The 22,399-nt window shown below is 46.4% G+C and overlaps 1 protein-coding gene across 12 annotated transcripts in view; it reads right to left on the bottom strand.

Moving 5' to 3' along the window:
* Window positions 1-22,399, bottom strand: part of PNPLA7 (patatin like domain 7, lysophospholipase) — a 439,100-nt gene that overhangs the window by 401,802 nt on the left and 14,899 nt on the right. For 9 of the 12 annotated variants that reach the window (XR_012155226.1, XR_012155225.1, XM_073314045.1 and 6 more), the window contains exons 3-4: window positions 7,284-7,358; window positions 5,773-5,860 (exon numbers count right to left, since the gene is read on the bottom strand). Coding sequence is in view for 10 of the 12 variants with exons in the window: in XM_073314045.1 (XP_073170146.1) it covers window positions 5,773-5,860; window positions 7,284-7,358 (163 nt within the window). In the remaining 2 variants the exon portion in view is untranslated. Of the gene's footprint in view, window positions 1-2,873; window positions 4,112-5,772; window positions 5,861-7,283; window positions 7,359-13,302; window positions 13,377-22,399 lie in introns of those variants that run through there. The other 3 variants (XM_073314049.1, XM_073314048.1, XM_073314047.1) reach the window with 3 other exon arrangements.

Below are 22,399 nucleotides of genomic sequence, written 5' to 3'. Positions count from 1 at the left end.
TAAAACCATGTTGTATTTTGTCCCATTTACCATTGACTTCAATGTCCTTAACTACCTTCTCCTTCAAAATTTTTTCCAAGACCTTGCATACTACAGATGTCAAACTAACAGGCCTATAATTACTTGGATCACTTTTTTTCCCTTTCTTAAAAATAGGAACTATGTTAGCAATTCTCCAATCATACGGTACAACCCCTGAGTTTACAGATTCATTAAAAATTCTTGCTAATGGGCTTGCAATTTCTTGTGCCAATTCTTTTAATATTCTTGGATGAAGATTATCTGGGCCCCCCGATTTAGTCCCATTAAGCTGTTTGAGTTTCGCTTCTACCTCAGATATGGTGATGTCTACCTCCATATCCTCATTCCCATTTATCATGCTACCATTATCCCTAAGATCCTCTTTAGTCTTATTAAAGACTGAGGCAAAGTATTTGTTTAGATATTGGGCCATGCCTAGATTATCCTTGACCTCCACTCCATCCTCAGTTTTTAGCGGTCCCACTTCTTCTTTCTTTGTTTTCTTCCTATTTATATGACTATAGAACCTTTTACTATTGGTTTTAATTCCCTTTGCAAGGTCCAACTCTACTTGACTTTTAGCCTGTCTCACTTTATCCCTACATATTCTGACCTCAATAAGGTAGCTTTCCTTACTGATCCCTCCCTTCTTCCACTCCCTATATGCTTTCTGCTTTTTCTTAATTACCTCTCTAAGATGCTTGCTCATCCAGCTTGGTCTACAACTCCTGCCTATGAATTTTTTCCCCTTTCTTGGGATGCAGGCTTCCGATAGCTTCTGCAGCTTTAATTTAAAATAATCCCAGGCCTCCTCTACCTTTAAACCCATAAATTCTTCAGTCCAATCCACTTCCCTAACTAATTTCCTTAATTTTTGAAAGTCAGCCCTTTTGAAATCAAAAACCCTAGTTGCAGATTTATTTTGGTTAATCCTTCCATTCAGTTTGAACTGAATTAGCTCATGATCACTTGAGCCAAGATTATCCCCTACAACCATTTCCTCTATTTCCATTTCCTCATTACTCACCAAGACCAAATCTAAAATGGCATCCCCTCTAGTCGGTTCAGCAACTACTTGCTGAAGGAATCCATCAGCTATCGCATCTAGGAAAATCTGAGCCCTATTATTATTACTAGCACTCGTCCTCCAGTCTATATCTGGGAAGTTAAAGTCTCCCATGATCACACAGTTTCCATTAGTATTTACTTTATTAAAAACATTAAAAAGGGCTCTATCCATATCCAAATTAGATCCCGGCGGTCTATAGCACACCCCAAGCACTATCCCAGGGGAGGCTCTAATAGTTTTCTTCCCCAATTTAATTGTTGCCCAGACAGACTCAGTCATATCCATTTCATCGCTTCTTATTTCTTTACATTCTATCTCATCATTGATATACAATGCGACTCCACCACCTTTACCTTTATTTCGGTCTTTCCTAAACAGCACATACCCTTCAATACCTGTAGCCCAGTCATGACGACTATTCCACCAGGTCTCTGTTATCCCTATAATATCCGGTTTCACTTCCTGCACCAGTAACTCTAGTTCCTCCATTTTGTTACCTAGGCTCCTTGCATTAGTGTACAAACATCTTAATTTTTGCTGTTTGGCCTCACTCACATTCTGTACCCTATTAGGCACGGTTATTTTACTACCAGTATAACCTATTAGACTTGTATCTACACTGCCCTTCCTCCTACCTACAGCTGTATCCACTCTTACTTCATTTTCTTTCCACTCTATGCTAAATTCTGGCATGGAGATTACCTGGACATCTCCCAACCATCTCCCCCAAATTCCTAGTTTAAAGCTCTCTTAATCAGTTGTGCCAGCCTCCATCCTAGAAGTCTATTTCCTTCCCTACTCAGATGAAGTCCATCCCGAGAGAACTGTCCTCTATCCATGAATGCCTCCCAATGGCCATACATCCCAAAGCCCTCCTTATAGCACCACTGCCTAAGCCATCTATTGATAGTCATAATCTTGTCACACCTTTGTTGCCCTTCTCTAGGAACAGGCAGAATCCCACTAAAGATCACCTGAGCCTCAATTACCTTAAGCGTCCTCCCCAGCCTAGCATAGTCTCCCTTAATACTTTCCAGCGAGAATCTAGCCGTATCATTTGTTCCCACATGAAGGATAATTAGGGGATTCTTTCCCGCTCCCTTTAGAATCCTTTTCAACCTCAGGTCTACATCCCGTATCTTAGCACCTGGAAGACAGCACACCCTCCTATTTTCTGGATCAGCTCTGGTTACAGGCCTATCTATTCTTCTCAGTAAAGAGTCCCCAATCACATAGACCTGCCTTTTCCTAGTGACGGTGCTATTCTCCAGTCTATCCCCTGTTCCCTCTGGCTGCAAGTTCTTTCCATTCCCATTCTCCCTTGTAATCCTTTTTAACCCATCCTGTATCCTCCTGGGGCTCATATTTGGTGTAATCTCCATTAACTCTTCCCCTTTTCCTATAGGACTAACCGCTCTTCTCTTCTTCTTTGCCCTATCACCTTCAGTGACTACCTGCTGAGCCCCTTCTTCATTTTCCAACTCTGCAAACCTATTCTGAAGCTCTAGTTCTCCTTCACTAGCCCGTCTTTTCCTCTGCCTAGTTCTTTTAGTCACATGCTTCCACTGACCACTTTCCTCACCCAGTCTCCCCTCAGAATTCCCTAGTCCTGCTTCCATCTGCAAGTCTGAGCTTTTCCCTTCAGATACCTCATGTCTTTGCTCCATAATCTGCTCAAACCCCTTCCTAAACTCTACCAGACTTTCCACCTGCATCTCCAAACCTCTGATCTTTTCCTCCATCAGCTCTATCAGATGGCATTTCATGCAGACAAAACTCTTACCAGGTGCCCCCTCCAGGATCATGTACATAACACAGCTTCCACATCCAGTCATCTTCATTGTGTCATCTGCTACATGGGTCACTCCCACTGCCACCTCTGAATCTGTCATAGCCTTCCCACCTAAATCCTGTTAATCTGGGAAACACAAACCACACCAAAACACCACCACCCACAGCAAAACCAAACCCCACACAAGCACCACAAGACAAACTCCGCTTTCAAACTCCCACTCAAACTCCCCTGTTTACAGCTCTGTTTGCTAGCTCCTGTGCCGCTGCAGCTGTCTGTGCCACTGCAGCTGCCTGACTGGCTGCTACCTTTATAGGACCCCTAGTCAGGGAAGCCCCGCCCCCTAATCAGGGCTCAGCTTCTCTCCCAGCACAAAGCCCCTACAAGCCTCTACACATACAGATACTACCAATACAAAACCAAACACACACAAATACCTTCTCCTCCAACAGAACTCCCACTCAAACTCCCCTGTTTACAGCTCTGTTTGCTAGCTCCTGTGCCGCTGCCTGACTGGCTGCTACCTTTATAGGACCCCTAGTCAGTGAAGCCCCGCCCCCTAATCAGGGCTCAGCTTCTCTCATAATGTAGTTGATTATGGGATGCATTCCAAGGAACCTTGATTGTAGGTATCATGGGGTCAAAAACTGCTATGGAGATAGAAAAAATACAAATGGTAGGGAAGTCAGAGTGTGAGGCTTCTCCTAGTCAGTCCTGGAAGCAGCACTGACCAAAGGGAGCCAAATTCAAGTGCTTATTTCCCAGAAGAGAAGGTCATCATAACACTTAGTGAGGAGAGGAACAGAAAATAGGGACAGTCCCAGAAGTCTCTTCTCACCATCCCCACCCCAGAGAGGTAGAGCTCTGAACACATTAGGATTTCTAAGTATTACTCCCTGAAGGATATGTTTCACTCATACTTTCCAAGCAGCTTTAACGTCATAGGTGCAGAATCTCTACAGTGCTGAACAACTGCCAGTCATGCCATCTGCGGCAGGCAATTTTAGGAACCATTCCCATTTCCAAAGCTCTTCTTTATCTAGAGCAGGCCCTGCTCTTACAGGGTCTGTGAGAAAGATGCTTACTGCAATTATGCTCTCAGAGTCCTTTAGCAGACTATGGTTAGATGCTAGAGAAAGCTCTCAGCTATGGCAGATCAATGCTGGTCACCAGAGGTGCCGACTTCCTAATGTGCCAGGGGGTACTCCCCCTCAGATCTACCCCAGGCCCCACCCTGCCTCTTCCCACCCCAACTCCGCCCCTGAGCACACCCTACCCTCACTCCGCCCCCTGTCCCCCCAGCTCCTCCTGCACACCACTGAACAGCTGATCACCAGCAGGCGGAAGGTGCTGAGCGGGGGGGAGGGGAGAAGAGTGCTGATCAGCCAGGCCACCGACAAGCGAAAAGCACTGGGGGAGGGGAAGGACCTGATCGGGGGTGGGGGGTGCTGCCGTTGGGTGCTGAGCATCCACCATTTTTTTTCTGTGGGTCTGGAGCATCCATGGAGTCGACGCCTATGTTGGTTACATGGCTACTACTGAAGCATAAGGATGTACAATGACAGTTGCCTATCCATAACAACATGCAGCCCAGAAGGAGATGCAGGAAAATAAAACAGCTGAAGTTCACTGAAGGGAAATTCGAATTTCCCATGTAGCCCCTGAACCATCAAGCCCAAAAATCATTCCCAGCTCTGCCTTATTTTCAAACAGTGAAAAAACACTCACCTAAAGTCAGCAACATTGCATGAGATGTTAAAGATTTGTCCAGTTCACATTCACCCTCGTGATCGAGGTGATAAAAGGCTTGCTTTTTGTTTTTAATACTCTTGAAAAAACATTTCTGATACTTTGAGAAGCTCTGATGAGCTCAGACAGCTCTTGGGAGCGGGAGTTGCACAGTAGGGAAATCAAAAAGAGGAGTTAAAGAGACCAAGAGCTGTCAGCACTGCCTGACAGTGGAACTACAGAACAGCAGTAATCTATGGTGTTTTTCTGCTTTTCCCTTTGATAGAGGCACCCCTCACTTGTGCATTTAGTAAATTTTATTGCACTAAGTTTCAACACAAAGCAGGGAGAGCAGAGAAGGGAAATGCACTGCAAAGTTCAGGAATGTTTACCAGTTGAGAAGGAAAATGAGTTCTAGATCTGTCAAGAGAGACAAGGGCTAAGAATCCAGCCAGCAGACTTTCTCTGGAGCCTGACAACAGCCCCCAAGCTGGCCCAAGAACCATACTAAGGGCCCTCCTAGCAGCCACCAGGGATACTGCCTCCATAGTACTTTCAGCCCCTGATGGCCATGGAGACATGATGTCCAGAATTTGGACTCTGATCCACCACATGTTGTCTCATTTATGCCATTTCTGCTCCGACAGGCCAGGCCAAACAACAGACAGCTGAAGAAGGAACTTAACATGTCTCCAATACACAAGGAGCAGCTGTTATAATTTTAATTTTTTAAAAGGCCATGAAGGGCCTTTCACCTCTCTCCCAAAGTTTTGGGCTCCTTCTATAGCTGTGCACTGGATTCATCAGTTGTTCCTCACAGGGACCCCCCAATTTTCACCTCTGTCCCACTCAAACTCAGTGACATCTCCTGATTACACCAAGTTATTTACATATTGATTGTGATGCCATGGAGTTTATTATATGCTAAAGAAACTAAACACATCTAATTTTAAGCTTCCTGAACACTGCAGACACTTGGACAGTTAACACAATCAGCAATGCAACAAAACTTCTGTGTCCTTTTAAGGCTGTTTTCCTGCTTGAATCATTACCTCCAGAACAAGCACTGGCTCCATCACATTACATTAAGGAAATATTAGGGTAAAGGAATTCCACTGAGAAGATTCTGTTTTAAAGCATGTGTAGCAAGTTGAGTACTTACTAGATTGCTTCACCTTTCTGTAAACGACAAACACAAAAATCCCTATAAGGGGCAATGCCACTGCAGCTCCAATTACTATTCCAGTTAGCTGTGGGGAGAGGTTAGGAAAAAGAGTGAATAATTAAAATATTCCTTAAAATTTTGCTAAATCCTACAGCAAACACTCAGCAAGGTGTGAATGTGGAATTCAGGGCATGTTCAGAAATCCACATTTTGAAAAAAAGGAAAAAAAAAAAAAAGTGACCCAACTGTGATATAACTAAGTACTGCAACATTTACACAATTGCACAGTCTCCCTCCCACACACATACCCCTGGGATCCTCTGTTTCTATTTGAAGGACCTATGAGTTGAATAAATAGGTAGCACATGGGGTGAAAACTCCACTTCGTGTATTGCAGTAATGTGAGATCACATAACCCACTCAAGCTCTGACTTATTCCTGGGGGAATTCTGCGCCACTGCACATGTGCAGAATTCAGGTACCCCACAGATTTTTTTTTCTCCACAGAAAATACATTCTGTCAGAGAGGCACTGCAGTTGCATCTTTCACTCAACAGGGGCTGCTGTGGAACCAAAACAGAGGGTAGCAAGCTCACTGTAGCAGCCAGCAGCTGATAGGGAGAGAGCAGAGGCTGGTTTTCTCATAGCAATGTGGCTGTGAGTTCAGGTGAGGAAGATGCGATATTGGGGGGACAGACAGAGCAGGGCATACGGAGCTGTTGCGAGGGACAGACTAGAGAGAAGGCTAAATGAGAGTGGGGCTGCAGGGAAACCGGGGGTGGGGATGTGCAGGGTCAAATGGGGACCAGGGGAGGGGGTGCATGGGAAGGAAAGTGCAGGGACACATGGGGACAGGTGGTGGAACTGTGGTTGAGTGGCAGTGCAGGGACACATGGGACAGGGGCAGATGTGCCTGACTGAATGGGAGAGGCTAGTGGACAGCCAGGGTCAGCATGGGGGAGGTTCCCCAACTCCCTAACAATCTCTCTCCCCAAAAAAGCCCTGTTTCATACTTCTCCCACCCATACCTACCAACCATTCAGGTTCAGTCCCAGGCTGCTTCCGAGCAATTACTTCCCTCTCCTTCAGCTCCTCCATTACCCACAACTCCCCCAAGCCTTTGCACTGCTTCTGAGGGGTGCAGGAGATACATTTCTAAATTGTCGTTTAAATGAGTTATTACTCAAAGTTCTGTATTAATATTCCCAGTAAGGAATCTATTTGTCAAAAACATTTCCTGAATCTTTTTTTCCTCGTCTGTACTGTTACAGACATAGTTCTTGACAAGTAAATTACCAAAATAATTGAAACCAGCGTGATTATATTGTGCTATTTTGACAAATAAAATACATAGAATTTTAAAGAATTTTAAGATATTGTGCACAGAATTTTCTATTTTTGGCACAGAATTCCCCCAGGAGTACTGACTGTACCTGAGAAGTAACACACAGGAGGCTATTTATACACACATTTTATCTTGCATCCAATCAATTAAAATAGTATATTACCATAGTAGTTTGCATTCTGTCTTCTACGAACTGAAGAACTCGTGTTCGTAGATCTATGCCCACTGGGAATCCAGCCTAAAGCCAGAACAGAAAGGGAACAATTAAGGAAAAAGCTTGCAAAAACTGAAGATTCTTTAAAAGACTATCTGTACACATAGCAAGAAATCTCAGTAACAGTTACTGCACATCTGGTCTCATGCATCCAAAGTAATTTTCTTACATTTATATAGTGTCTTCCTTTCAACCACATAGTAAGGCGCTTTAGGATCTAACAGATTGTGTGAAGTATAGGATCTGATCCTGTGATTCCTTATTATTAAATTTCTACTTATAACAAGTATTTTAAAACCATTTGTTTGAGGATCCAGGCGCCTTTCATATAAATGCCACATACATACAGCCACAAAAGAAATAACTCAAGAACTTCCCTAACCTTAAAACAACCAGCGATAAAAAAATCAAACACTGTCATCCACAAATACCAGCCCTTATGTTCCTCCCTCCCCAAAGACCTAGGCTATTTCAGTCCTGGGTGGTGAAGGAGTGTGACTCAGGGGCCTCTTGATGCCAATTGGCAGAAGGCACATACTTAATACTTCACCAAAGGTGGCATGTAAGGTCTCTACTAATGGTCATCATCCTTGCATACATTTTGCAATGATTATAATATTTAAGAAGTTATGTATCTATACTAAAAATTATGTTCTTAAGGCAAGGCAGATCAAGGTGACATGCCTCGGACAGGTTCCTTCCAGGCAGGACGTAACAGATGCTTAAACCTCCCCGTCTGGTCATATCTGTACTGTCCGCTCCATAATGGAGGCCTATTCATACTGAACCAGATATCGATTAAGAGATGGAAAAGTCTACAAGAAAGGAGTTTACAGGGGAAAAAAGAACAAACAGGAGAATGTCCTGCTTATGAACAAGGACAATGGTTTCCTCTGAGATGTCTGTGTGTACAGACAGACACCCTGGATCTTTCACAGAGGAAGCAAGCTGACAGCGTAACTTATCTTTAAGGACGTGTGGTAGCAAGATGCCTCAGAACCCTGGGTAGCCCCAAGAAGCATCACAAGGAATAAGTTCCAAAGTCAAGGGCCCTCAAAGAGAATGCCTTGTCAGCATCTCCTTTTCTTTTAAACCAAGGGGACTTCAATTCAGGCACCTTCACTAACCACAGCTGTGGCCCAGGAGAGGAGAAATGCAAAGCCCTATAAGCAGGAACCAAGCCATTTAGGGGTTTATAGTTGACAGCAAACACCTTAAACGCCACTCCAAAAACAACAGGCGACATGCAGAGTCACGGATGTCATGTGCTCCCAGCAAGATATGCTCCTTAATAAGCACCAACTTCAGTATCCAGATCAGTTTAAGGCACATCTGTATGTAAAGGGCAGTACAGCGCAGTAATCGAATCTTAACATGACAGAGGCTCAGATAAGGGTAGACTTCCCCACATCCGAAACACACAGTAACAAGATCTGGGACAGATATAGATGAAGAAGTGTTTTCCTGGCAACTCATAGAATCATAGAATATCAGGGTTGGAAGGGAACTCAGGAGGTCATCTAGTCCAACCCCCTGCTCAAAGCAGGGCCAATCCCCAACTAAATCATCCCAGCCAGGGCTTTGCCAAGCCTGACCTTAAAAATATCTAAGGAAGGAGATTCCACCACCTCCCAGGGTAACGCATTCCAGCGTTTCACTACCCTCCTAGTGAAAAAGTTTTTCTAATATCCAACCGAAACCTCCCCCACTGCAACTTGAGACCATTACTCCTTGTTCTGTCATCTGCTACCATTGAGAACAGTCTAGAGCCATCCTCTTTGGAACCCCCTTTCAGGTAGTTGAAAGCACCTATCAAATCCCCCCTCATTCTTCTCTTCTGCAGACTAAACAATCCCAGTTCCCTCAGCCTCTCCTCGTAAGTCATGTGTTCCAGTCCCCTGATCATTTTTGTTGCCCTCTGCAGGACTCTTTCCAATTTTTCCACATCCTTCTTGTAATGTGGGGCCCAAAACTGGACACAGTACTCCAGATGAGGCCTTACCAATGTCGAATAGAGTGGAACGATCACTTCCCTCCACCTGCTGGCAATGCCCCTACTTATACATCCCAAAATGCCATTGGCCTTCTTGGCAACAAGGGCACACTGTTGACTCATATCCAGCTTCTCATCCACTGTAACCCCGAGGTCCTTTTCTGCAGAACTGCTGCTGAGCCACTCTGTCCCTAGTCCGTAGCGGTGCATGGGATTCTTCCGTCCTAAGTGCAGGACTCGGCACTTGTCCTTGTTGAACCTCATCAGATTTCTTTTGGCCCAATCCTCTAATTTGTCTAGGGCCCTCTTTATCCTATCCCTACCCTCCAGAGTATCTACCACTCCTCCCAGTTTAGTGTCATCTGCAAACTTGCTGAGGGTGCAACCCACACCATCCTCTACATCATTTATGAAGATATTGAACAAAACTGGCCCCAGGACCGACCCTTGGGGCACTCCACTTGATACCGGCTGCCAACTAGACATGGAGCCATTGATCACTACCCGTTGAGCCCGACAATCTAGCCAACTTTCTATCCACCTTATAGTCCGTTCATCCAGCCCATACTTCTTTAACTTGCTGGCAAGAATACTGTGGGAGACCATGTCAAAAGCTTTGCTAAAGTCAAGGAACTGTTGCTCTATGTTTGATTAACAGCAGCTGGTGATCCAACAATACCCTGAGATGGCAGACTCTAGTAACTAACAGCACAACCAACACTCCGGCTATAGTCAATAGGAGATCTGGCTACACATGGACTCTGGGATCAAACCCTGTAGAAACAGAAGTCCTTTTGCCTACTACTGAAATACAGGCACCTCTGGGGTGAACAGGTTTCAGTTAGGGTCAGATAATTGTTAGCATGCTCCAGGAGAGGCAGGATAAGTTACTATTTTGTAGGGATCACCAATCCAACTCCAGCTATGAGCCCACTCTCTAGGGGGCCTCCTCAGGAGATAAAGCTGTTCCATGTCCCTAGCCCAGCTGCAGCCTTACTAAGTATTGAGCTCACATAGTATACCTCTACGCCAATGGTCCCCAAACTGTGGGGTGTGCCTGTCCAGTGGGGCGCAGTGGGGCCCAGGATAGCCCTCATGGGAGGGTGTGGAGGGAGCATCATCCAGGCCTGGTCTGCCCCCAGCTCTGCTCCAGCTGTGACCCCAGCTCCGCTCCCAGTCCCTGGATGCTGCCCTGCCTCTGCTCCCTGCCATGGTTTGGTTGTCGGCCCCTGCTCTCTGCCACAACTCTGCTCTCAGACACCGGGGCGTGGGGGGGGGGGGCGTGTGTGCAGACAGGACTCATTCCATTATTGGTAGGGGGAGGCACAAGAGGAAAAGTTTGGGCACTGCTGATCTACACAGCCAGCAGCAGTGAGCCTCTGAGCCCAGTCAACAGACTTGGGCTTGTGGGGCTCTCACTACAAACAACAGTGCGGACAGTGCTTTTAAGCTGCAGCTCAGGCTGGAGCTTGGTCTCTGAATCCCACCTGTATGCCCAGGCTTCAGAGCCCAAGCTGCAACTTCTACACAGCTATTATTAGCATGGTAGTACAAGCCCCAAAAGCCCAAGTCTGTCAACCCAGATTCAGAGGCTTGTTGCAGCAGGCTGTGTAGATGTACATAATTACACTAGTGCAACTTTAGGAGACTGTCCTCAGGTCCTACCCAGGGAGGTAGAAATAGCTCCTAGAGAGCCCTCTTTGAACAGCAGCATCGCTGGATTTACCAAAAATGGATTAGTCCCCTACTCTAGACACAGGTAAATGTGACAGATGAGTGCAGTAGGAGGGGCACACACAACAGCGAAGCTATTACACCAGGTTGCTTCCCCAGGACCCTACTTGAAGGGTCAGTCAGCCTCTGGCTAGTGGTAGGTTTCTGATAAGTTTGAAGCTAGCTATTGGTATTTGGGATGCAGAGAGTGGACATGTCATAAGGCACCCAGGGACACCACTTGAGGGACGGGAAGAAATGCCTTGTATGATAATATGCTATTGAAATATAAAAGGGCTGAGTCAAGTAAAGAGGAGGGGAAGAACACAAAGACTCCATTGGTCTCTAACCGGCAGCCCTGCCAAGAGCATCCTGGGCAGAAATGACGGGCTCAGGGCTTGACTCCACTTGAAATGCTACAGCTAGACGAAAGGTTGCCAACACTCTCATTTTCGCCAGGAGTCTCCCAGAATCAGGCTCTATCTCCCGGACACTACTGAAGCCAAAAAGGGAGATTTTAGGCCGCTAAAAGTCCAGCAGTGCAGCGGGGCTAAGGCAGGCTCCCTGTCTGCCCTGGCCTTGCGCCGCTCCCAGAAGTGGCTGGCATGTCCCTGCAGCCTCTGGGAGGGGGGAGGGGATCTCCACACGCTGCCCCCACCCCGAATGCCGACTCCACAGGTCCTGTTGGCCGGAGATCCCCCTGCCCCCCTCCCCCTCCCGCAGGGTCATGCCGGCGGCTTCCAGGAGTGGTGCAGGGCCAGGGTAGGAAGGGAGCCTGCCTTAGCCCCACTGCACCACCACCCAGGAGCCGCCCGAGGTAAGTGCCACCTGGCTGGACCCCACCCCCCAACCCCCTGCCCCAACCCTGAGCCCCCTCCCAAATGCAAACTTCCTCCCAGAGTCCACACCCCGCACCCCTTCCTGCACTCCAACCCCTTGCCCCAGCCCAGAGTCCCCTCCTTCACCCAAACTCTCTCCCAGAGCCCACACCCTTCACCCCATCCTGCACCCCAATCCCCTGCCCCAGCCCTGAGATGTAGTTAGCCAAACCCCAAAACACTCCTGTTGTTTAACTAGGTATACACTATCTCAAGTAACCTACATGTATATTGCCCTGCTGACCCAGAGGAAGCCAGTGGCAGAGCAAAGAATGGAACTCTGGAGTTCCTAAATTCCATCTACTAGATCATGTGCCTTCTCAACTATAGCTCAAGTGGACTGCATGCTTAATAAACCCTGCCCTTTCCTGACCAGCCCATGAGAATGAACACTATTATAAATGCATAATAATTTCAGCCTCATATGTTGTTTGTATATTTAATCTAAACAATTTCCTTCCCAAATACCAGCCGTATACCATGCTCACACAGAGACCTTGCTGACCTACTATGACACACTTTGTAGGAATTGTATACGTCCCTGATGCTGGCTTACTGTCCAAGGGAAATAATATAGCTATGCAACACAGTTCATATTTGTCACAAATTGTATGTAAATACTGGCTAACGCTTGGTATTCATGATTTCAGAATACGAGAAAAATAATCAGGAAGCCGTAGGGTGAAAGAACCTGGTGCCTGTGATCTAGCTCCTGGAAAAAGTGGGAAGGGCAGGAAGAGATACAAACCCTCCAGGAAAATGTGGAGTAGCAGTTCTCAACCAGGAGTCCAAGGGCCCCTGGGGGTCCATGAGCAGCAGATTTCAGAGGGTCCACCAAACAAGGCTAGCATTAGCCTCATTGGGGCCCAGAGCAGAAAGCCCATGCTGCCCTGACTCCACCACCAGAGGCTGAAGCCAAAGCATGAGCAGCTTAGCTTCGCAGGGGCTACCATGGTGTAGGGCCACATGCAATTGCCCTGCTTGCCTCCCATTAATGCTGGCCCTAGCTTTTGTATGCAGAAAAACAGTTGTTGTGGCACAGGCAGGCCGTGGAGTTTTCATAGCATGTTGGGGGGGGGCCTCGGAAAGAAAGAGGTTGAGAACCCCTGGTGTGGAAGATCTCACACGATGTCCATACCAGTGTGTGCAGTAGGAGAACGTTCGCTCCAAATACAGGCTCACAGAGGCCTGATGCAGGTGGGGCAGTCCCTCAGGATACAAGGGGAGAGGAAGTGACCTCAAAGACCTGAGAGAAGTGAGCACATCAGCAGCACACAAGGGGAGAGGTAGTTACCTCACAGAGGCTTGGGGCATGTGGACAGTCCTAAAAGACCTTGTAAGCTCCATGCTTATCAATACAGACCTCTCATATTTCTTACCATACCTGCAGACCAATAGCTTGACTCAAGGAACCAGCTGAGCGGCGGAGAACCAGCTGAGCGGCGGAGAACCAGCTGAGCGGCGGGGACAGCAGAGCAGCACACAGCAGGAGTTTGCCTGGGACTGGTAAGTATCCGAGTCTGTGTTTGTTTGCTTGCTTGCTGAGGAAGTATCCGAGCGTGTGTTTGCTGGGGGGGCAGTGTGAGAGCCTGAGTGAGTGTCTGATTGGCTGCTAGCCTGCAGGGGGCGGGCAGTAGGGGGTCTGTTTGTTTGCGACAGGGAAGCCTGGCTGTTTAAAAATAGCCAGAGCTTCGCGAACCAGCTGAGCGGCGGAGAACCAGCTGAGCAGCGGGGACAGCAGAGCAGCACACAGCAGGAGTTTGCCTGGGACTGGTAAGTATCCGAGTCTGTGTTTGTTTGCTTGCTTGCTGAGGAAGTATCCGAGCGTGTGTTTGCTGGGGGGGCAGTGTGAGAGCCTGAGTGAGTGTCTGATTGGCTGCTAGCCTGCAGGGGGCGGGCAGTAGGGGGTCTGTTTGTTTGCGACAGGGAAGCCTGGCTGTTTAAAAATAGCCAGAGCTTCGCGAACCAGCTGAGCGGCGGGGACAGCAGAGCAGCACACAGCAGGAGTTTGCCTGGGAGTTCGCCTGGAGGGAGCCCAGTGAGGCTTACGTCTTGCAAACTGCTCTGAGGAAGCTCATAGTAGGAAGGTGATATGGAAGGGGGGGGTTCAGCTGTTGTGACCTGCACTGAATGTGCCATGTTTGTCTTTCTTCCACAGGACAGAAGCGACTTTGTCTGTACAAAGTGCAAGCTGGTCTCCATATTGGAAGAGAAGATTGAAGGTCTGGAGCAACAGATAACAACCCTGCGTTGCATACGGGAAACTGAGGATTTCCTGGACGAAACTCAGGATAGGCTTCTAGGGGCACAAAGCTCTACAGATATAGAGCAGGTTGCACAGAGGAGCCAAGAGACCAGTGAAGAAGCTTGGCAACATGTGACCTCCAGAAGAGGTAAGCGGAATGTCCGGGTTCCAGTAACACAGACACAGGTAACTAACCGCTTTCATGTTCTCTCCACAGGTATCGTTGCGGAGAGTGGACCAGATGATATGTCTGGGGCGAGAAAGCAGAAGGAGACTCCGCTGGTTGGAAGGCATGAGATGCGCTGTCCTGAGGTTGGGGGTTCCACGACCACCACCCCCAAGAGGAGAAGGCGGGTGGTGGTGGTCGGGGACTCTCTCCTCCGGGGGACTGAGTCATCTATCTGCCGCCCTGACCGGGAAAACCGAGAAGTCTGCTGCTTGCCAGGGGCTAAGATTCGTGATGTGACGGAGAGACTGCCGAGACTCATCAAGCCCTCGGATCGCTACCCCTTCCTGCTTCTCCACGTGGGCACCAATGATACTGCCAAGAATGACCTTGAGCGGATCACTGCGGACTATGTGGCTCTAGGAAGAAGAATAAAGGAGTTGGAGGCGCAAGTGGTGTTCTCGTCCATCCTCCCCGTGGAAGGAAAAGGCCTAGGTAGGGAGCGTCGAATCGTGGAAGTCAACGAATGGCTACGCAGATGGTGTCGGAGAGAAGGCTTTGGTTTCTTTGACCATGGGATGGTGTTCCATGAAGGAGGAGTGCTGGGTAGAGACGGGCTCCATCTTACGAAGAGAGGGAAGAGCATCTTTGCCAGCAGGCTGGCTAACCTAGTGAGGAGGGCTTTAAACTAGGTTCACCGGGGGAAGGAGACCAAAGCCCTGAGGTAAGTGGGAAAGCGGGATACCGGGAGGAAGCACAGGCAGGAATGTCTGTGAGGGGAGGGCTCCTGCCTCATACTGGCAATGAGGGGCGATCAACAGGTTATCTCAAGTGCTTATATACAAATGCACAAAGCCTTGGAAACAAGCAGGGAGAACTGGAGGTCCTGGTGATGTCAAGGAACTATGACGTGATCGGAATAACAAGAGACTTGGTGGGATAACTCATATGACTGGAGTACTGTCATGGATGGTTATAAACTGTTCAGGAAGGACAGGCAGGGCAGAAAAGGTGGGGGAGTAGCACTGTATGTAAGGGAGCAGTATGACTGCTCAGAGCTCCGGTACGAAACTGCAGAAAAACCTGAGTGTCTCTGGATTAAGTTTAGAAGTGTGTGCAACAAGAGTGATGTAGTGGTGGGAGTCTGCTATAGACCACCGGACCAGGGGGATGAGGTGGATGAGGCTTTCTTCCGGCAGCTCACGGAAGCTACTAGATCGCATGCCCTGATTCTCATGGGTGACTTTAATTTTCCTGATATCTGCTGGGAGAGCAATACAGCGGTGCATAGACAATCCACGAAGTTTTTGGAAAGCGTAGGGGACAATTTCCTGGCGCAAGTGCTAGAGGAGCCAACTAGGGGGGGTGCTTTTCTTGACCTGCTGCTCACAAACCGGGTAGAATTAGTGGGGGAAGCAAAAGTGGATGGGAATCTGGGAGGCAGTGACCATGAATTGGTTGAGTTCAGGATCCTGACGCAGGGAACAAAGGTAAGCAGCAGGATACGGACCCTGGACTTCAGGAAAGCAGACTTCGACTCCCTCAGGGAACGGATGGCCAGGATCCCCTGGGGGACTAACTTGAAGGGGAAAGGAGTCCAGGAGAGCTGGCTGTATTTCAAGGAATCCCTGTTGAGGTTACAGGAACAAACCATCCCGATGAGTCGAAAGAATAGTAAATATGGCAGGCGACCAACTTGGCTTAATGGTGAAATCCTAGCGGATCTTAAACATAAAAAAGAAGCTTACAAGAAGTGGAAGGTTGGACATATGACCAGGGAAGAGTATAAAAATATTGCTCGGGCATGTAGGAATGTTATCAGGAGGGCCAAATCGCACCTGGAGCTGCAGCTAGCCAGAGATGTCAAGAGTAACAAGAAGGGTTTCTTCAGGTATGTTGGCAACAAGAAGAAAGCCAAGGAATGTGTGGGCCCCTTACTGAATGAGGGAGGCAACCTAGTGACAGAGGATGTGGAAAAAGCTAATGTACTCAATGCTTTTTTTGCCTCTGTTTTCACTAACAAGGTCAGCTCCCAGACTGCTGCGCTGGGCATCACAAAATGCGGAAGAGATGGCCAGCCCTCTGTGGAGATAGAGGCGGTTAGGGACTATTTAGAAAAGCTGGACGTGCACAAGTCCATGGGGCCGGACGAGTTGCATCCGAGAGTGCTGAAGGAATTGGCGGCTGTGATTGCAGAGCCACTGGCCATTATCTTTGAAAACTCGTGGCGAACCGGGGAAGTCCCGGATGACTGGAAAAAGGCTAATGTAGTGCCAATCTTTAAAAAAGGGAAGAAGGAAGATCCTGGGAACTACAGGCCAGTCAGCCTCACCTCAGTCCCTGGAAAAATCATGGAGCAGGTCCTCAAAGAATCAATCCTGAAGCACTTGCATGAGAGGAAAGTGATCAGGAACAGCCAGCATGGATTCACCAAGGGAAGGTCATGCCTGACTAATCTAATCGCCTTTTATGATGAGATTACTGGTTCTGTGGATGAAGGGAAAGCAGTGGATGTATTGTTTCTTGACTTTAGCAAAGCTTTTGACACGGTCTCCCATAGTATTCTTGTCAGCAAGTTAAGGAAGTATGGGCTGGATGAATGCACCATAAGGTGGGTAGAAAGCTGGCTAAATTGTCGGGCTCAACGGGTAGTGATCAATGGCTCCATGTCTAGTTGGCAGCCGGTATCAAGTGGAGTGCCCCAGGGGTCGGTCCTGGGGCCGGTTTTATTCAATATCTTCATAAATGATCTGGAGGATGGTGTGGATTGCACTCTCAGCAAATTTGCGGATGATACTAAACTGGGAGGAGTGGTAGATACGCTGGAGGGGAGGGATAGGATACAGAAGGACCTAGACCAATTGGAAGATTGGGCCAAAAGGAATCTGATGAGGTTCAATAAGGATAAGTGCAGGGTCCTGCACTTAGGACGGAAGAACCCAATGCACAGCTACAGACTAGGGACCGAATGGCTAGGCAGCAGTTCTGCAGAAAAGGACCTAGGGGTGACAGTGGACGAGAAGCTGGATATGAGTCAGCAGTGTGCCCTTGTTGCCAAGAAGGCCAATGGCATTTTGGGATGTATAAGTAGGGGCATAGCGAGCAGATCGAGGGACGTGATCGTTCCCCTCTATTCGACATTGGTGAGGCCTCATCTGGAGTACTGTGTCCAGTTTTGGGCCCCACACTTCAAGAAGGATGTGGATAAATTGGAGAGAGTCCAGCGAAGGGCAACAAAAATGATTAGGGGACTGGAACACATGAGTTATGAGGAGAGGCTGAGGGAGCTGGGATTGTTTAGCCTGCAGAAGAGAAGAATGAGGGGGGATTTGATAGCTGCTTTCAACTACCTGAAAGGGGGTTCCAAAGAGGATGGCTCTAGACTGTTCTCAATGGTAGCAGATGACAGAACGAGGAGTAATGGTCTCAAGTTGCAGTGGGGGAGGTTTAGATTGGATATTAGGAAAAACTTTTTCACTAAGAGGGTGGTGAAACACTGGAATGCGTTACCTAGGGAGGTGGTAGAATCTCCTTCCTTAGAGGTTTTTAAGGTCAGGCTTGACAAAGCTCTGGCTGGGATGATTTAACTGGGAATTGGTCCTGCTTTGAGCAGGGGGTTGGACTAGATGACCTTCTGGGGTCCCTTCCAACCCTGATATTCTATGATTCTATGATTCTATGAACTTACAAGTTCCTCACATACAGTCAGCAATGCTTGTAAATTCCACAAACCAAATAACTATAATTCCAGGAAGTGACAAGCTCTACTAGCTCTACAGAGCCTGGTGCTGAGAGACCATAGTCCTACAGCTTCTTCTTCACTTTTTAAGTGTGTACATCATGGTTACAGAGCTAGCTGCACCTCTGACCTCTTCTCTGGTTTCTGAGTGCATCCCCTTCATCTCAGGTCTCATAAGAAGGGCCATACTGGGTCAGACCAAAGGTCCATCTAGCCCAGTATCCAGTCTTCTGACAGTGGCCAGTGCCAGATGCTTCAGAGGGAATGAACAGAACAGGTAATCATCCAGTGATCCATCCTGTCACCTATTCCCAGCTTCTGACACCATCCCTGCCCATCCTGGCTAATAGCCATTGATAGACCTAACCTCCATGAATTTATCTGGTTCTTTTTTGAACCCTGTTATAGTCATGGCCTTCACAACATTCTCTGGCAAAGAGCTCCACAGGTTGACTGTGCGTTGTGTGAAGAAATACTTCCTTTTGTTTGTTTTAAACCTTCTGCCCATTCATTTCATTGGATGATGCCTAGATCTTGTATTATGAGAAGGAGCAAACACTTCATTATTTACTTTCTCCACACCAGTCATGATTTAAAAGACCTCGATCAAATTCCCCCTTACTCGTCTCTTTTCCAAGCTGAAAAGCCCCAGTCTTTTCTATCGCTAGGGTGGCATCCCACAATTCTCCCTCTCCTAAATCGAGTCCTACACAACAAGACCTTGCATATTGACCATGCTTATCCCAGCAGGCCTGACTAAATATGGTACCTGCAGGTCTTTCCCTCAGGAGAGTGTGACCTGAAATGAATACAGTGACCCAAACCAGCTCTCTTAAAACAAATCTTAACAGTCAGAACATAGCATAAGAAAAAAAAAGAGTTTAAAATAATAAAAGGTCTACACACACATCTATCTTACCTCCAGGTCAACCATTCCCCTTGAAGCCTAAAAAAGGTCTAGCTTCTTCACGCCCCCAGGAGGGCACATGTATGTGTCAGCGAAAAACATTTGCCTCCCCCGCAGGGCCAGAGTGTTTTTTGTTTTGTTTTTTTAACAGTTTATAATCCTTTTGAGCCACAGGCTCCGAGAATTGGCAAAACAAGCTTTATAATTTAGCAGGAGCCAAAAGACAGATCTCCCCAGTTAATGCCTGAGCCACTGTCTCTTACCCCCTTTAAAGTATTTACCCAGAAGTGTCTTCACTGGAGCTCTTGTTTTGCCTTCCTGCTTGTTTCCCAACATCCAGCTATTAAAGTAAACCAACATATTCAAACAGACACCCCAATAGCCTGGTCAAGCATAAATTAAATAAACGCCAGAATTTAGCATAGAGTGGAAAGAAAATGAAGTAAGAGTGGATACAGCTGTAGGTAGGAGGAAGGGCAGTGTAGATACAAGTCTAATAGGTTATACTGGTAGTAAAATAACCGTGCCTAATAGGGTATAGAATGTGAGTGAGGCCAAACAGCAAAAATTAAGATGTTTGTACACTAATGCAAGGAGCCTAAGTAACAAAATGGAGGAACTAGAGTTACTGGTGCAGGAAGTGAAACCAGATATTATTGGTATAACAGAGACCTGGTGGAATAGTCGTCATGACTGGGCTACAGGTATTGAAGGGTATGTGCTGTTTAGGAAAGACTGAAATAAAGGTAAAGGTGGTGGAGTAGCATTGTATATCAATGATGAGATAGAATGTAAAGAAATAAGAAGCGATGAAATGGATATGACTGAGTCTGTCTGGGCAACAATTAAATTGGGGAAGAAAACTATTAGAGCCTCCCCTGGGATAGTGCTTGGGGTGTGCTATAGACCACCGGGATCTAATTTGGATATGGATAGAGCCCTTTTTAATGTTTTTAATAAAGTAAATACTAATGGAAACTGTGTGATCATGGGAGACTTTAACGTCCCAGATATAGACTGGAGGACGAGTGCTAGTAATAATAATAGGGCTCAGATTTTCCTAGATGCGATAGCTGATGGATTCCTTCAACAAGTAGTTGCTGAACCGACTAGAGGGGATGCCATTTTAGATTTGGTCTTGGTGAGTAATGAGGATCTCATAGAGGAAATGGTTGTAGGGGATAATCTTGGCTCAAGTGATCATGAGCTAATTCAGTTCAAACTGAATGGAAGGATTAACCAAAATAAATCTGCAACTAGGGTTTTTGATTTCAAAAGGGCTGACTTTCAAAAATTAAGGAAATTAGTTAGGGAAGTGGATTGGACTGAAGAATTTATGGGTTTAAAGGTAGAGGAGGCCTGGGATTATTTTAAATTAAAGCTGCAGAAGCTATCGGAAGCCTGCATCCCAAGAAAAGGGAAAAAATTCATAGGCAGGAGTTGTAGACCAAGCTGGATGAGCAAGCATCTTAGAGAGGTAATTAAGAAAAAGCAGAAAGCATATAGGGAGTGGAAGAAGGGAGGGATCAGTAAGGAAAGCTACCTTATTGAGGTCAGAATATGTAGGGATAAAGTGAGACAGGCTAAAAGTCAAGTAGAGTTGGACCTTGCAAAAGGAATTAAAACCAATAGTAAAAGGTTCTATAGTCATATAAATAGGAAGAAAACAAAGAAAGAAGAAGTGGGACCGCTAAAAACTGAGGATGGAGTGGAGGTCAAGGATAATCTAGGCATGGCCCAATATCTAAACAAATACTTTGCCTCAGTCTTTAATAAGACTAAAGAGGATCTTAGGGATAATGGTAGCATGATAAATGGGAATGAGGATATGGAGGTAGACATCACCATATCTGAGGTAGAAGCGAAACTCAAACAGCTTAATGGGACTAAATCGGGGGGCCCAGATAATCTTCATCCAAGAATATTAAAAGAATTGGCACAAGAAATTGCAAGCCCATTAGCAAGAATTTTTAATGAATCTGTAAACTCAGGGGTTGTACCGTATGATTGGAGAATTGCTAACATAGTTCCTATTTTTAAGAAAGGGAAAAAAAGTGATCCAAGTAATTATAGGCCTGTTAGTTTGACATCTGTAGTATGCAAGGTCTTGGAAAAAATTTTGAAGGAGAAGGTAGTTAAGGACATTGAAGTCAATGGTAAATGGGACAAAATACAACATGGTTTTACAAAAGGTAGATCGTGCCAAACCAACCTGATCTCCTTCTTTGAGAGAGTAACAGATTTTTTAGATAAAGGAAACGCAGTGGATCTAATTTACTTAGATTTTAGTAAGGCGTTTGATACTGTGCCACATGGGGAATTATTAGTTAAATTGGATAAGATGGGCATCAATAGGAAAATTGAAAGGTGGATAGGGAATTGGTTAAAGGGGAGACTACAACGGGTCCTACTGAAAGGTGAACTGTCAAGTTGGAGGGAGGTTACCAGTGGAGTTCCTCAAGGATCAGTTTTGGGACCAATCTTATTTAATCTTTTTATTACTGACCTGGGCACAAAAAGTGGGAGTGTGCTAATAAAGTTTGCAGATGATACAAAGCTGGGAGGTATTGCTAATTTAGAGAAGGATAGGGATACCCTACAGGAGGATCTGGATGACCTTGTAAACTGGAGTAATAGGAATAGGATGAAATTTAATAGTGAGAAGTGTAAGGTCATGCATTTAGGGATTAATAACAAGAATTTTAGTTATAAGCTAGGGACGCATCAACTAGAAGTAACGGAGGAGGAAAAGGACCTTGGAGTATTGGTTGATCATAGGATGACTATGAGCTGCCAATGTGATATGGCTGTGAAAAAAGCTAATGTCGTCTTGGGATGCATCAGGAGAGGTATTTCCAGTAGGGATAAGGAGGTTTTAGTACCGTTATATAAGGCACTGGTGAGACCTCACCTGGAATACTGTGTGCAGTTCTGGTCTCCCATGTTTAAGAAGGATGAATTCAAACTGGAACAGGTACAGAGAAGGGCTACTAGGATGATCCGAGGAATGGAAAACTTGTCTTATGAAAGGAGACTCAGGGAGCTTGGCTTGTTTAGCCTAACTAAAAGAAGGTTGAGGGGAGATATGATTGCTCTCTATAAATATATCAGAGGGATAAATACCAGAGAGGGAGAGGAATTATTTAAACTCAGTACCAATGTGGACACAAGAACAAATGGATATAAACTGGCCACTAGGAAATTTAGATTAGAAATTAGACGAAGGTTTCTAACCATCAGAGGAGTGAAGTTTTGGAATAGCCTTCCGAGGGAAGTAGTGGGGGCAAAAGATCTATCTTGCTTTAAGATTAAACTCGATAAGTTTATGGAGGAGATGGTATGATGGGATAACATGGTTTTGGTAATTAAATATTCATGGTAAATAGGCCCAATGGCCTGTGATGGGTTTTTAGATGGGGTAAGA

This window comes from Lepidochelys kempii, chromosome 16 (assembly GCF_965140265.1).
Source record: "Lepidochelys kempii isolate rLepKem1 chromosome 16, rLepKem1.hap2, whole genome shotgun sequence".
NCBI lineage: Eukaryota > Metazoa > Chordata > Testudines > Cheloniidae > Lepidochelys > Lepidochelys kempii.
This window is presented reverse-complemented; position numbering and strand designations above follow the sequence as displayed.